Source organism: Periophthalmus magnuspinnatus, chromosome 23 (assembly GCF_009829125.3).
Source record: "Periophthalmus magnuspinnatus isolate fPerMag1 chromosome 23, fPerMag1.2.pri, whole genome shotgun sequence".
In the NCBI taxonomy this organism is placed as follows: Eukaryota; Metazoa; Chordata; class Actinopteri; order Gobiiformes; family Gobiidae; genus Periophthalmus; species Periophthalmus magnuspinnatus.
Genome location: NC_047148.1, coordinates 12,175,317 through 12,189,565, shown reverse-complemented (window position 1 = coordinate 12,189,565; position 14,249 = coordinate 12,175,317). Strand labels below are relative to the sequence as shown.

At 38.5% G+C, this 14,249-nt stretch overlaps 4 protein-coding genes across 6 annotated transcripts; 3 read left to right on the top strand and 1 right to left on the bottom strand.

Moving 5' to 3' along the window:
• The first annotated feature begins 163 nt into the window (after positions 1 to 163).
• Positions 164 to 4,010, top strand: hcls1 (hematopoietic cell-specific Lyn substrate 1). Of its 2 annotated transcripts, none has more exons than XM_033989544.2 (16): positions 164 to 248; positions 551 to 639; positions 716 to 789; positions 1,455 to 1,578; positions 1,652 to 1,762; positions 1,829 to 1,883; positions 1,952 to 2,062; positions 2,136 to 2,246; positions 2,312 to 2,422; positions 2,499 to 2,554; positions 2,650 to 2,719; positions 2,800 to 2,948; positions 3,207 to 3,317; positions 3,422 to 3,587; positions 3,659 to 3,727; positions 3,799 to 4,010. In XM_033989544.2, exons 2-16 carry the CDS (start codon positions 553 to 555, stop codon positions 3,933 to 3,935), a joined length of 1,542 nt encoding a protein of 513 aa, XP_033845435.1. In that variant the 5' UTR covers positions 164 to 248; positions 551 to 552; the 3' UTR covers positions 3,936 to 4,010. The 2 variants fall into 2 exon arrangements, with proteins under 2 accessions (XP_033845435.1, XP_033845433.1); XM_033989542.2 differs by having other exon boundaries at positions 3,656 to 3,727.
• llph (LLP homolog, long-term synaptic facilitation factor) lies at positions 3,618 to 5,155 on the bottom strand. Its single transcript, XM_033989550.2, has 3 exons — positions 5,065 to 5,155; positions 4,585 to 4,813; positions 3,618 to 4,513 (listed from the first exon to the last, which is right to left on the bottom strand). Exons 2-3 carry the CDS (start codon positions 4,799 to 4,801, stop codon positions 4,350 to 4,352), a joined length of 381 nt encoding a protein of 126 aa, XP_033845441.1. The 5' UTR covers positions 4,802 to 4,813; positions 5,065 to 5,155; the 3' UTR covers positions 3,618 to 4,349.
• Positions 5,156 to 5,269: 114 nt separating this feature from the next.
• pex26 (peroxisomal biogenesis factor 26) lies at positions 5,270 to 6,708 on the top strand. The gene is made up of 5 exons (XM_033989548.2): positions 5,270 to 5,482; positions 5,566 to 5,706; positions 6,000 to 6,316; positions 6,388 to 6,528; positions 6,611 to 6,708. The coding sequence occupies exons 1-5, from the start codon at positions 5,286 to 5,288 to the stop codon at positions 6,706 to 6,708; spliced, it is 894 nt and encodes a 297-aa protein (XP_033845439.1). The 5' UTR covers positions 5,270 to 5,285.
• Positions 6,709 to 7,301: 593 nt separating this feature from the next.
• Positions 7,302 to 10,198, top strand: usp18 (ubiquitin specific peptidase 18). Of its 2 annotated transcripts, none has more exons than XM_033989545.2 (10): positions 7,302 to 7,397; positions 7,548 to 7,644; positions 7,750 to 7,889; positions 7,955 to 8,034; positions 8,103 to 8,237; positions 8,339 to 8,434; positions 8,507 to 8,668; positions 8,750 to 8,881; positions 8,988 to 9,031; positions 9,697 to 10,198. In XM_033989545.2, the coding sequence occupies exons 1-10, from the start codon at positions 7,349 to 7,351 to the stop codon at positions 9,785 to 9,787; spliced, it is 1,026 nt and encodes a 341-aa protein (XP_033845436.1). In that variant the 5' UTR covers positions 7,302 to 7,348; the 3' UTR covers positions 9,788 to 10,198. The 2 variants fall into 2 exon arrangements, with proteins under 2 accessions (XP_033845436.1, XP_033845437.1); XM_033989546.2 differs by having other exon boundaries at positions 7,310 to 7,397; positions 8,753 to 8,881.
• The last annotated feature ends 4,051 nt before the right edge of the window (positions 10,199 to 14,249 follow it).

Here is a 14,249-nt window from a genome sequence, read left to right as displayed (position 1 = left end):
GTCTGGCTCTCTTGTCTTAATTTCGTTTTTAAAATATCTGCCAATTTTACTAGTAGGCCTACAAATTTGGAGAACGCTTCTGACCCCATGTGTCGAAGGTGAGTAATGACACGTGAATGAATTACTTCGTGCGTAACCGTGTCAGACTGCGCGCCCCATCACACCGCCCATCACAAATAGTAAAAGCTTGACTAGATTTGACAAAGTGATTGATCTCAGACACCTCCTGGCTTGCTGACAGTTTAAAGGTAGGTTATGGTTCGGTGTTTTGTTGAATTGACACAACTCATTTATCTTAATTGTCATCGAAAGTGGTGTCCAGCAGACTTGTGGTAGGTTTTTCGTAGGGTTTACGCAGCAATATTAGGCCTGTAGAACTTAAAAAAGCATAAAAAATGAAAGTATAATTACAGTGAAAACAATGAGTGCTAAAAGGAAATGTTGCAGACTTGTATTTTTGTTTTCATGAAAGTGTAATTCAAATGTAACAGTGAGTGCATAAGGCACAAGTGTGGTTTGCCTACTTTGTGTGATGATCTGTTTCTTTTAGAAATGTGGAAATCATTAGTAGGCCATGATGTGAAAGAAAAGGAGACCACAGGGGATGGAGATGATTGGGAGACGGACCCTGATTTTGAGGTAACTTTAAAATAAATGTTGTACTTTGGATTGAACATTGATACTCTTGTTTACCTTGTGTACCTTGTTTTTGTAGAATGACATTACAGAGCAGGAGCAGAGATGGGGAGCAAAGACCATCGAAGGTTCAGGGCGTAAAGAGCACATAAGGTGAGGGGCTATTGTTAAAATATATCATAAGGTAGAATATATATAGGCCATTGTGGTAATGTACTGCAATAGGAAGAGGAAGTGAAGAGAGCAGAAGTAAGTCAACAAATCTGCCCTAATAAGGAAACTACAGAACTATGCGACATCACTCATATCTGTAGGCCCACTAAATGTATTTAAAGTACTGGCAGAACAGAGAAAGAAATTAAACTTCACAGATCTTCTAGCATGTGCCAATTAAACCGTTATCCTTCACACACTCCGTCTTTTGATGCAAGTATTAACTACAAAAATATTGTTACTGCATTAATGTCTGAATTACTGTTCTAAGAAAATCTCACACAGTTATCTTTTCAAAACACCTTGCTTTTTCCATAGTTTGACAGTTTTGGTGAAGTTTATAGTTTTACATATGGCATCATAATAGGTATTTCCATTCACCATTCCATACACCAAAGTGACTGAGGGTGCATTCAAGTTTCAAAGGGGTGCAAACATAGTAAGGTTCTATTAAATGGCTTTAATTTTATTTTATTATGCCACGTCATCATGCCATCATCAGGTTTTGAAACCTGATGTGCACACACAGCTTTATTATATAAGAATTAGCAGGGCCTAAATGTTCATAGGCTCCTATTATACAACTTTTAAACATGTATTGACAGTGTTGCAGACCTCAGACAGAAAGTGGTGGTGGAGCATGAACGGGTGAAGCAGAAAGAACACATTCCCAAAGCCTCCTACGGTTATGGAGGCAAATTTGGGGTGGAAAAAGATCGAATGGACAAGGCTTGTACTGCAGTCTTAACATAATTTGTTCTTGTCTTGACTTTTATTTAATTTATCATTTGCTTTAATGAAGGTCGCTCTGGGACACGACTATGTGGCAGATGTGCAGCAGCATTCCTCACAGAAGGACGCATCACAAGGATTTGGTGGGAAATTTGGAGTTCAGAGAGACCGTGTTGATGAGGTCAGAATAAAATCAATTTATATACATTATCAAATAGTAAATAATGACCTATATTTTTTACTTTAGTCAGCTTTGGGTTTTGAATATAAAGGAGAAGTGCAACAACATGCATCCCAGAAAGGTATCTGAATCATCAAAACACGAAACGGTATTATTATAATCACTGGAAATAATAACAATGCATTTTAGATTACGCTAAGGGTTTCGGGGGGAAATATGGAGTAGAAAAAGACAAAGTGGATAAAGCTGCTCTGGGATATGACTATAAAGGCGAGACAGAGAAGCATCAGTCACAGAAAGGTGAAGAATATCCATTTCAAAAGTTAATGCTGTAACAACAATGGGTATATTTACATGTTTGTTCTAATGGCAGATTATGCTAAAGGCTTTGGAGGGAAATTTGGTGTGGAGAAGGATAAAGTGGATAAGGCTGCCCTTGGATATGACTACAAAGGAGATACAGAGAAGCATCAATCACAAAAAGGTAAATATGGTAGTTAAGAAATCAGAGTCCTTCTGTTGGCTATGATTTCTTACTGTTTTCACCAGATTATTCAAAGGGGTTTGGCGGAAGATTTGGAATCGAGAAGGAAAAAGTAGACAAATCTGCCTTGGGGTTTGATTATAAGGCTGAAACCGAAAAGCATCAATCACAAAAAGGTAGGATAAATGGCTACTTTTAGAGGGCACAGGTACACGAGCCTTAATTTGCTATTCATTGATTTCACTTTTCCAGATTATTCAGCGGGATTTGGAGGTCGATATGGAGTACAAGCAGACCGCATGGATAAAGTCAGCATCTTCAACACATCACTACATTAATATTTTAAAATGCACTGAATGTATATTTTATATAATAAATCATATAACTATCATATGTACTTCAGAGCGCAACTGGCTACACAGATATTGACTCTCCTACTTCTGCTTATGAGAAGACAGTGCCTGTGGAAACATGTAAATAGACACTTAGATATTTTGTCCTTTTTGTCAGAAATACTTTATGCAATATTAATGCCATGTTGTGTATGATTCAGCGAGTGTTGGTGCGGGTAAACTTAAGGCACGTTTTGAGAGCATGGCCAAAGCATCCGATGAAGAAAACAGAAAGAAAGCTGAGGAAGAACGAGCAAGGAGGCAAGCGCGAGAAGCCAGAGAGAGGGAGGAGGCCCAACAGCGTCTGCAGGTAATTCACCTGGACCTTATAGTGCTGTCATTAATACAACTACAAGAATAAATAAGTAAAGATTTACTGGCCCAAACCTAGCCCAAACTACCTGTGTTGTTTAAACTTTGGGCCAAAATACCTTGGTGTCGTGACATTGGTTCCCAATATTGACTACTGGTCAAATGTCTCTCCTTGACCTCTACCCAACTTTACTATCCAATCTATGAGCCACAAAATCTAAATGCAGTAAGGATAAAAACTTGTTGCTTGTTTCAGGAAATAAGCATAGAGGAGAAATCTCTTCCTCCACAAGCTTCAGCTGTGTATGCCAAAGAAGACGACGACGACCACCACACCCACGACATAGAGATACAGGAAGAGCCAGAGGTAACAAATTGAAATGAACTTGAATTGTGCTTTATTGACCCTATGAGTGGGATCAGAATCTGCCTCGACCTTTCCTGGAATTATAGTTTTGAGCTTGTATGCAGGAGGAGGTGCTTTATGAAGAGCCTCCAGCGCTTCCTCCACATGGAGAGGATTTCCTAGATGAAAATGCTCCTTCACTTCCCCCGAGGTCAGCATTGGATGAAGCAGAGGACGAAGGGGAGTACGAGGATCTATCCGAGCCACCACCACCTTCATCTCAACTCACAGGTTTGTTTAAGGTTAGAGTGAATACGTATATATATATAACATGTATTTATTTGGACTGTCACATTCAGCAGAGGATGAAAATGATTATGAAGACCTGACACATGGCCTGAAAGCAAAAGCCATTTATGATTATCAAGGAGGTACAGGATTCTTAATTGCCAGTGATTTCTTTGTACAAAATTTCATAGCTGTTGCTTGATTTATGCCACAGAGGCTGATGACGAGATTTCTTTCAACCCGGAGGACATTATCACAAATGTGGAGATGATCGATGAGGGCTGGTGGAAAGGACACTGCCATGGGCGCATCGGTCTGTTCCCAGCTGCTTATGTGGAATTAATCCAGTGATGATCAACTTGTAATTTTGTACTGAATATTTTTGAATAAATATTCAACTGCTTTATCATCAAGTGGTATAATTAAGTCTGGTGTTAAGCTTGTTCTACATTTTCACTTTTTTATTTAATACGGCAATGTCCACATAGTGAAAATTGCCCAATGCATCTGATCCAATGCCGCTAGGGAAACCCCTCAGATCTTAAGCTACGATCGTGATCAGGAGTATCTATCAGGAGAAGGGAGCCTATTCTTCACGTCTATTGCACAGAAAACTCTTTGTTTATCATACGAGGTTTCGGTATAGCAAGGTTTTTCTAAAACACAATTTGATCAAGCAAGCCATATGGGATGCAGTTCCTTTTAAGATCCACTGAGAATGATGTTGATGAAATTATGGGCAAAATAAGTCTCTGCTTAGGAATGTTACCAAGCAATACCCTTTTTCTTTTTGCCAGAGCCGCCTTTCTTAGCCGTCCGTTTGCCTTTCATTTTTTTGGCTTGACGTTGACTCATCCATGCAGGATACTGTCCATGTTCATTAAGCATAGTTTTCTTACTGCGCTTGCTGTCCATATCCATTTTCTCACCTAAGCAAAAAGTCAATAATGATTAATTTGCATCAGCGCTAAGGAACTACAGTTGCTCATGTTTTACTTACCATCTCCTGTACCTTCTGTCATTTCCACGTCTGTTTGTTTCTTTATTTTGTCAGCTGGTACCACAGTGGCTATCTCCTGTATGTCTGTCATGACAGCCTCTCCTTTCACGTCTGTACCAAGCGCCTTCTTCAGACGAGCCAATTCTTTGGGGGCATTTTTCTTCCTTTTCTCTGCCCGCATTTTTCTCTTCCATTTGCTTCGGAGGCTTTTGGCCATCTTAAGGGTTTTCTGTGATATAATGAATAAGAGCGCAACACCAACTTAGCTCATTAGTCTTAAAAGTACACACAAATAATTTTAAATTTAATGCAATAACAACTTTAAGAGTCAAATGCTTTTTCACTACCTGAACTTTACTCAAGGCAAGTTAGCAAGCATGCTAAAACCAAGGTACAATTCCAGTTCACGGATAACACCAGATCAAACATCAATACTGTAAATTTCACATTAATAGTACTGACTGCAGTGCAAGTACTTACAATGTGTGATTAAGAGTTTAGATGATCTACGGTAGAAGCAGTGGCGACAGCGGATTCTGCACGTGTTTACAAGTGAGGAAAAATGTACGCCAATAAAACGCGACCTGATTGGTTAAAGTCAAAGTGTCGGTAACGTGAACTCTGATTGGCTCACGTTTTTTTATTCCAGGAAGTGCGATGTAAACACAAATTTGCGAACGTGAAGCTTTTGGCTGTAAACTATGAATATCTCGCCTAATAGCAATTTAGCATCGGGGTCTGCTATTAGCACCTCTCAGTCTTCAACTATGAATGTAATGCTCAGTTTGTTGGAGTCAGTTGCAGAGCAGTTTATTCTGAACAAAGATTTTGAGACTGTTTTTGAATCTTGTGATAGAGCTTTGCAAACCTTGACCAACGGTGAACACGAGGATGAAATGTAAATTCGTGAAATATTAATGTTTTGTTTGCTGGTGTATTCTAGTCTGGGTGAGATCTTTTATATGATGATTGTCTTTCTAGGTCTGAAGACATTAAGACTGGCTTTTGCATCTTGGGGATACAGGCACTGGCTGAATTAAATGAATGGCGTCGTGCTCTCCCCTGGGTTCTTCAACAGTATGATTACCAGGAGAAAATACCAGCTAAAATTATTCAGATGTGGTACGGAAACACGGCATTTTACTTTATTATCACTTTGACCTGTAGGCTATAGGCTTCATACGGCTAAAACACCAATTCTGTTCTATTCTAATTCAACTAAAGAAACAAATAACATCTTTGAGGACTTACTTTAAACAACAGTTATTGACACTGATTTGATCTTGCTTAACTGGATTTTTTTTGTTTTGTTATAATACATAACACGTATCATGCACTCATAATTATAATAGACAATTAGATTACCAATGCTGTGTGAATTAGGAGAATATATCTAATAGTTTTCTCTTTTGCAGCATACTACTCTATTCCAAAGTTGGAGAGGCGGCTGTGATGATGGATGTAACCAGTGTTTGGTTACACTGCGTAGAAAACAACAGGACTTCTGGGTTTGCAACAGTCATGGAACTGTATCTGTTACACATTCTCATACCCCTTGGACACTTGGAGGAGGCCCGAGAACTGATTCAAGGAAGAGTGGGGAGCTGTACATTAACAGAGGAGCAAAGACACACAGCCCTCGATATTGTAGAAGAAAAAGAACTTCAAAATAATCCTGCACAAAAACCTTCGAGTGGCTCCACAACGTGTCTTCTTAGACCCAAGCCTCAAGGTGTTGCAATGACACATAAAAAGCATAGTAAATTCATGCTGCTATCTTATTTACATTGCTGTGTTTTACAGGGGCAATACTGCACAGACTTGGAGCCATAATAAAACATTTGTGCAAAAAATTGTTGGGGCCATTTTCTGGCACTTCCCATCTCTACAAAGCCTTGGTGTTTGCTGTTCTTCTTTATATGCTTTTCATTCGGATGGATCCAGGTCAGATGGTTTCACAGCTATTATAAAATACTTTAAGTGAATAACAGAGACAGAGTGTGTTAATCTTTCATTTTGCTTTCAGCTCTCCCATCTTCATTTATGTGGATTTCAAAACTTCATCAACTGATCAGACAGATGTGGACTGCTTTGTTTGGACCGTATCATCGTGTTACGAAATAATAAAATATTTTAAAGATTTTTTACAATTAATATGTTTATGTCTTAAATGTAGTTTGACATGATTTGAATTAGGTTGTGAATCAGAGTGGGAAGGAATGGATTGAATTGTAGACCTTCACCTAATAACATCCTATTCTCACTAATATACTAATTCCATTAAAAATATATATAATCCTACATCAAAATATGTCTCAATTTAAAAGTGAAGTATGAAATTTTATGGTTGTGGCCCATCACATGCATCATTCTGTGGAAATAGAAAGTTAAATGCATACTTCGGAACATTTTCCATGAAGATTATAGCCAAAGAAAACTTTTCCTTAGAAACAAGTAGGAGACCATCCTCCAGAACAAATTAGAACCAGGTTTGTGGAGATGCAAGCCCGCTCAGTTTAAGGAAGCAAGTTATTCAGTGCAATAATGAACCATAATGAGAGAAAAAAAACAACTTACTTTTATTTTAGAATCTTGAAACTCTTATTAGATCAATATCATTATTTTCATGCCAATACAAAAAGTTAACTTTCGGATTCCTCAAGTATCGATTCCCAAGAAGATTGAAACGAAACTGAAACTTTGTAACTCAACAGCGCAGACTTTTGGTGCGTTATGAAGACGTCAGATCTGCGCTACAGCTGCGATGGCTGCGAGATTTCTTTGTCGTAATTTCTATTCGAGGAGTTTCTTAGGTGAGTGCGTGTCTGATTGTGTGAGTATACAGACCGCTGATTGTAAGATGTTTAAAAGCTGTTACGTAACATCTCCTGTTCATGTTTATTTTGATTAGCCATTATAACAATGTTCATGGTGTCCCTAATGTTTCCACTGATGTCTTTCAGGAATACGGGGCCTGCCAAACTACTGTCTGTCCTGTTGTGTGAACACATTACTACAGACTCTCTCTGCCACTTGGGAACTAGTGGAGCTGCTTGACAGGTAAGCTCATCACATTGACAAAATGTGGTGCTATAGCCTATAAAGTGACAGCATCATTTTCAGCATACTTTTAGTTATATAGCCCACTAATCTCTATTCTCACAGGTGGGATACAGCTCATTTGAAAGGAAATGATGGCTGTAATGTACCTCTTGAACTGAAAAAGTTTCTTGTTGCTATGCAAAGTGCGGAGCATGTTTCACATCGAGATTTCCTGCACTGTCTGGACCAAAACGGAGTTCAACGTAAGAGCCACATACTCAGTGTGATGAATGTTTCGGTCCTATTTTGACAGTTTATGTTTATACAGTTCATATACAACATGATGCAGATGAGGTTTTCCTGTTCATCCTCAACTTAATTCAAAAACAAACAGATGACAAAATCCTGGTTAGTTACTTTATTTCATACTGTTCATTTATGTATTACAGAATATATTAATCTTGTTTTTATTACAGGCTGAACAGATCCAGACTTTATATAAAATATCAGTGGAGACCCATGTCCAGTGTCTGCAGTGTGACTCAATCCAAACCAAAGAAAACTACCTGCTCACCCTGCCCCTGCATGTGAAAGAGGACCACACATCACTGGTATAATATTCTCTCTACTGTAATTGGGACACGTTTAAAAGAGTATGTTTTTATTCTTTAATATTACAATGTTAAAACTGACAACAAAATTGCTGTCACAGGAGCAGTGTTTAACATCATTCTTTGAGGAACATGAACTCAGAGGCATAAACTGCTGCTTCTGTGTTCAATGCGCAGTCAAGACCCCTTCCAAGCAAGTACGTATAGTATGTAGTAGTAGCATTTGGGCTACTGCGAATGTAAATCAGTACACTATATTTCATCTGCAGGGTGTTCAACTGCTTTCCCTGCCACCAATACTGTGCATACAGCTCAAGCGTTACCGTAATAATGGCAGATTTACACAGAAACTTGGTTATGAGGTGACTTTTCCTGAAACGTTTGACTTATCTACTACAGTACCCCATGCTTTCTCCAAAGACTTCAATCAGGTACTACGGCCATATATTTTGGGCATATTTGTGTGTTCATCTGCAATATTGTTGTATTTAACTTCATCAATTAACTTCTAGCAGCCCTGCAAGTACACTCTATATGCAGTAGTGGTGCATTCAGGGTCTGCAGGTTTTGGTCACTACACGGCTTATGTTCGTCATAGAGACACCCAGAGCTGGTACTTCGCTGATGACAGCCACACTCACCAGGTAGCCTAACATTTTGCCCACAATAATTTAATTTTTGTAATATATTTCATAAAGTTCTTTACAATTTGTCATTTTTTCATCTTACATTTTTGCGATATCAATAAAGGTTTCGTGGAACAAGGTACAGACATCCTATGGAGGAGAGCACAGGTAATTTAAGCAGCGCTGGTCTAAACATACACATGAAAAGTTATAATATTCACATTTAGTGTTTGGTAATGATGCTTTATATCATTTGGGCTATGAAATTATTGAGGCATACAACGTTATTGTTCAAAATTGTTTTATATTCAGCCTAACTGGGTTGGCAGCCCTGAAAGTAAATAGAGACATTTAAGACAAAAATAAGGCCTAAACAAAATGCCATTGATCTTTGTGTTTGTGTTTCCATCTGATTCAATCTCTCACCTTGAACCAATGAGGAATGCAGCAGCCGTGCCTTCAGCAATTAGCAGAGTAAAATGCATGACTCTCATTAAAACTTGCTTAAACTGGCCTTCACTTGCTCTGAGAATGAAAGGAAAGATTTTTATTAAAATAGTCACAGCCCAAAATGCCTGACATCATGGGAAGCATTAATTCTCAATACGCTGATATATTTATTTTGGTTTAAATGAAAGCGAAGAGGTGACCGTGATCTTACCGTGAAGCCTCCCAAAACATTTGATTTGAAGTCAGAGGAAGCACTCCTTTTACCTTACCATAGTAATTTGTGATTCTTTGCCATTGTATTCTTTTCTTTGATCTTAGTACCTCAAAACCATACCATATTTAGACTCCTTGTTTCAACTGGCTTACAACTTTCATTTTTGCAGACACACAGCGTACATGTTGATGTACAGAAGAACACAAGAAGACAATAAACACAAGACTGAGATAAAATGCAACGAAGGAACACCCAAATAGGAAAACACAAATACTTATGTATTGTCTTTATTGTAGTTTAATGAGATTTTGATAACACTAAATACATTTGCAATGGGGAACCAGTAGGTGGTGGTGAAGACTTAAAACATAGGATAACTCTTGGCTCTCAGACCACACGCACTGAGAATGATTATGGTTGGTTTAACAGACTGCTTAGTAGTTAAATATTCACTGTTTTGGGGGAAATACCTGCAATAAGACCCAGTGTCTCTTATGGTAAAAAAATATATAAATAAATAAAGGAATCACTTATTTTAGCTATAGAAATGTCTCATCTAGCTCTTCTATTTTTACTTAAACTAGTATCCAGTTTTAATTAATTTTTTTCACAAATACTTTCTGTGAGGTGCCTCATGTATAATATTATTAGTAATAAATGTGTGCATGGTCTTCTATTGTTTTTTCAGGCACTTACACTTACAGGTTGCCTTACAATTTTGTGCATATTTCATTTATTCCATTCTCTGTGGTGGTAGCTGTCCAGGGCACAGCTGCCCTGGGGTAGATTGTCAGAAGCGGGGTTCATGCACAATTGCTTCACTCACACACCACATTCATCCTAGGCAAGGTTTGTGAAGTCTCTTGCCCAACGACACGATAACACTACAGTCTATTTGCACTACAGTCTCATGTCATCTCACTGTCACCTGCTGCAGTCTATAATCTAAGAAGTACTAACCAGACCCAACCCTACTTACCTTCTAATCTTATGGCCTGACCTCTTAACAGTTGCACAATAGGCTTTTCTCCATGGAAATGCTTAAGTTAAATGCCATACCATAGAACATTCCAGGCCAAGCAAGACACAAAAAGAATGGCATACCCTCTACAGGAAAAGCACATTTGGTTACTGAAGAACTTATATGGACAGCGACGCTGTCCATATATGTTCGAAGTGTGTTATTACTTACTCAGGACATCTCTGTCTTTTAGGATGCGGTAGATAACCCATGCTCAGATTTGCAGTATGTGGCTGCTGTAGTGGCTGTGTGTGATTGGCTGTGGAGTTGTAGCCCCTGTCGTTCCCACTGGTTTTGAGTTGGGGACCGTGTGAATGTGGCGCTGTGCTGAGGTCTGACAGAGTGGAACATGTCTGCACTGCCACAGGCACAGGGCCTTTGCTTAGTCATCTCATTGCCACAGCAGCACCACTCTGCCGTATAGAAACCATATGCCCATTGGGGCAGATCTTTGTCCTCATCTGCATAATGACTGTGCTGCTGTAAAAGTTGGGGATTGCAACTATCACAATGACAAGTGCACATACATTTGCTGCTACTACGACAATATCTATAGGCACTCTGTATTTAATTAGGAGTTATTACTTAAGTATAATAAGTCAAGTAGAAGTCATATTTATGATTGAATCTAGTGTAAATGATCAAGTATGTTCCATAGCTGCTGCAGCCACTATTAATGCCATATTAGCATTAGAAAAAAAGAAGTAATAAGTACATTTGAATTCAAAAGGTGCTCTATGTAACATTGCCGGTGGAAGGTCCACCATCTACTTGTCTCTGCTTTTCCCTAGAATGTTCCACAATATGGCATTTAACTTGTATATCAACATTTATTTAATTACAGGTGTTTATACAAATACAAATCTAGATGTGAGCTTAGTCTGGTGGAGTCCTATGCTTGTCTCCATGGCAAAGGACGAACGTCACCATGGAGACAATAAGTTGGCAGACTCTTCATTAGAAAAGTGACCTGGTGAAACCTAAGTAAAACAAAAACGTTGAGTATCCAATTACTTTCCACCACTGAGTGTTGGTATGTGATTTGTAATTTTTATGGTTGCAAGTGGATGTTTAAACATATGCAACATGTACAGTTTAACAATTACATTGATACAGAAAAAGCTAAAGGGCACAGCTCTTTTGTAGCTAAGTGCTTCCATGACTTGTTTTGGCAGCATCACAATAGTAACAGTGGGAGTCTTGGGCCAGTCTGAAGACAAATAAAACAAAAAATATGTCATCAGTCTCTGTTTAGCTAAAGGTCTACCAAACGACTAATATGAATGAAGGGTTTGAATTATTTCAGCAAATGCAACAGAAGTTACAGATAAACTAAGATTTAGCAGTAGATAAACACAGATGTCAAAGCAATACGGTCTCTTGCCCAAGGACACAACAACAGTGTAAGTAGATTAGAGCTGGTATAGAACTATTTTTCAGTGTAGTGGACAGACACCATACATACTGATATAAAGACGAATGCAGTTTATCACCTGTAATATTCTACCTAATAATACTGTCAAATATCTAATTACATGCATACAATATCAATATTACCTATTCTTGATGTGATCACTTTGCCTGGTCAGGTCAAAATGTCAGTAAACCGCATCAGAAGCAGTCCTATCGTTGTTAAACATAGTCCTTGTAAGCTACTGCATGAGTGACGGGATTCTCTGAGCTTTACAGTGGGCAGCAAACTATTTTCTTTGGACAGGTTTGGAGATTCATTAATGCTTTTTGGTCTTTGTTGATGTGTGTTTACCAGTTACTAGGTGAGCACACCACTGCAATGCATCGAATAGAAAATGGAATTTGGCCATTTGAGAAGCGCTCTTAAATGTTCCCTTTTTCTTGAGGAGGCTTTTACAGGCTTATCATCAATTTCTGAGCCTGACTTGAATCGTTTGTGACAGACAGGCAACATATATTCCAGCTGTCACTATCAGATTGACCTTAATGCAATTCTTCCCAAGCCTTTGTAAATGCCTGCTTATTCAAATCAGACATCTTGAGGTTCTATTTTTATTCATCTTAACGGGAAATTGCTTGCACACTGTTGCAGAACACTTCTTCTTTCTCTTGAGAGTTTTTTTTTTTTTTTTTTTAAATGGCGGTTGAACTGTTAAAGGTGCACCATGTAACTTTTCTGGTGGGGGATCCATTGCCTGCTTGTCTCAATGGAAAGTTTATTGATTTGCCAGAAATGTTGTACATTAGGGCATTGAATGTATCCATCTAGCATTTATTTAATTAGGAATCTTTACAGCCTACTGCTCAATAATACCTTGGAAAAACATGAATCATCCTTACTGTGAATGTCTCTTGTCTCCTCTTCACACATCTCACCTGGTGGCATTGCATGCTTGTTTCCGGGGAGATAAATAAGTATCATTCCATACTGTGAAACATTTGAGGTGAAGCCCCCGGAAGAAACAGAGAGAAACAGTTGTCTGTTGCAAAGACAGGCTATTGCTTGAGTCGAACCGAAAACCTCAGTCACCGTGCCACCTTGAGACAAGTGACGGACTCTCATCCAGAAATGTGCATCCTTAACTGGCTTGAAGCTAGAATGCTACCCTATGGGATGGTATAGTATTACAAAGATGTTCCTCTGTGTAATATCAAAACAAGGACCCCTCAACAAGCTCCATTCTTATAGTCCACATCACTTTACATGCAGGATAAATGATCTAACACTGCTTACACTCCACGGTTATATAATTACGTTTTTTGCTTAGTCCTTGTTTTATGTAAAGCTGGTGACCAAGGAAATTTCTTAAATCACAGAAGAAAAACTGAAAAGGAAAAGTTCTATACAGTGCCAAGTCCAAATCTCAGGCATTTTATTGTACCAAGAAAGGGGCTTTAATATGCAAAAATAATCACAAAACCCTTTCATGCACAGTGAAGACAAAGTACTCAAAGATCATAGTTCAGGGATAAATGCTTGTTCCAATGAGCAACAACACGTAACACGAAACATTGATATTTCGTGTTAGGTGTTGATATATGACATTGTTTTTTTTGTTTTGGTTTAATAATGAAAACAGACACATTATCTACATTTGACTGTGTTCATTTGTCGTTTTTTATGGCACACCAGCTTTAAAATGCAAGGTCCCAAATAATATTAATCATTAAATAGTCTATTGTTGTTACTTGTGAAATAGAAGCATTTTGCACAGAGCCCCCATGAAGCTAGAAGAAGTCCTGACTGTCTAGGTCTTAATACTTAAATTGAGAGTGTAACTTATGTTGTTAGTTCTTTATGGTTCTGCAGTTTGAGCGTTGGAGTCTTATCTCTCCTCTGGGAGTTCATAAAGATTCCTGTCTGTAGAGTGAACTGCGTCTGGTCTGCATGAGCTTCATTCACGTGTTCACTCGTCTTCCCCCAGATTCTTGGCCGTCCAAATGCAATAAATACAACATCTGCTGAGTTTTCAAGGAATGGGATGTTGAAAAGTTGAGCCGCATTAACAGCAAAGAAAGTGAGTGGTTAGATCTGGTTTGGTTCTCATTCCAGCGTTTTGATTTTCTTTGATTTGGTCAACTCAAAATGGCAAGTGACACTGCTACTTAGTGGTTAATGGGGCCTATTGGTTTTCAGTTATTTCTATCTCTAAGGCCTGCACAGTTGGGAGCAGGTTGTTTTGCATTGGAGACAAGTTGAAGCCCCTTTTTTGACCCTATATATAGGA

Excerpts from the sequence above, each read along its gene's own strand:
- hcls1 (XM_033989542.2), top strand. The coding sequence starts at position 553 with ATGTGGAAATCATTAGTAGGCCATGATGTGAAAGAAAAGGAGACCACA. Across the intron at positions 640-715 it reads AGACGGACCCTGATTTTGAG|AATGACATTACAGAGCAGGA; the intron begins GTAACTTTAAAA and ends TTGTTTTTGTAG. Across the intron at positions 2,247-2,311 it reads GAAGCATCAATCACAAAAAG|ATTATTCAAAGGGGTTTGGC; the intron begins GTAAATATGGTA and ends TGTTTTCACCAG.
- llph (XM_033989550.2), bottom strand. The coding sequence starts at position 4,801 with ATGGCCAAAAGCCTCCGAAGCAAATGGAAGAGAAAAATGCGGGCAGAG. Across the intron at positions 4,514-4,584 it reads GACAGAAGGTACAGGAGATG|GTGAGAAAATGGATATGGAC; the intron begins GTAAGTAAAACA and ends CTTTTTGCTTAG.
- pex26 (XM_033989548.2), top strand. The coding sequence starts at position 5,286 with ATGAATATCTCGCCTAATAGCAATTTAGCATCGGGGTCTGCTATTAGC. Across the intron at positions 5,707-5,999 it reads GCTAAAATTATTCAGATGTG|CATACTACTCTATTCCAAAG; the intron begins GTACGGAAACAC and ends TCTCTTTTGCAG. Across the intron at positions 6,317-6,387 it reads TCTTAGACCCAAGCCTCAAG|GGGCAATACTGCACAGACTT; the intron begins GTGTTGCAATGA and ends TGTGTTTTACAG.
- usp18 (XM_033989545.2), top strand. The coding sequence starts at position 7,349 with ATGGCTGCGAGATTTCTTTGTCGTAATTTCTATTCGAGGAGTTTCTTA. Across the intron at positions 7,645-7,749 it reads CTAGTGGAGCTGCTTGACAG|GTGGGATACAGCTCATTTGA; the intron begins GTAAGCTCATCA and ends CTATTCTCACAG. Across the intron at positions 8,435-8,506 it reads TCAAGACCCCTTCCAAGCAA|GGTGTTCAACTGCTTTCCCT; the intron begins GTACGTATAGTA and ends TTTCATCTGCAG.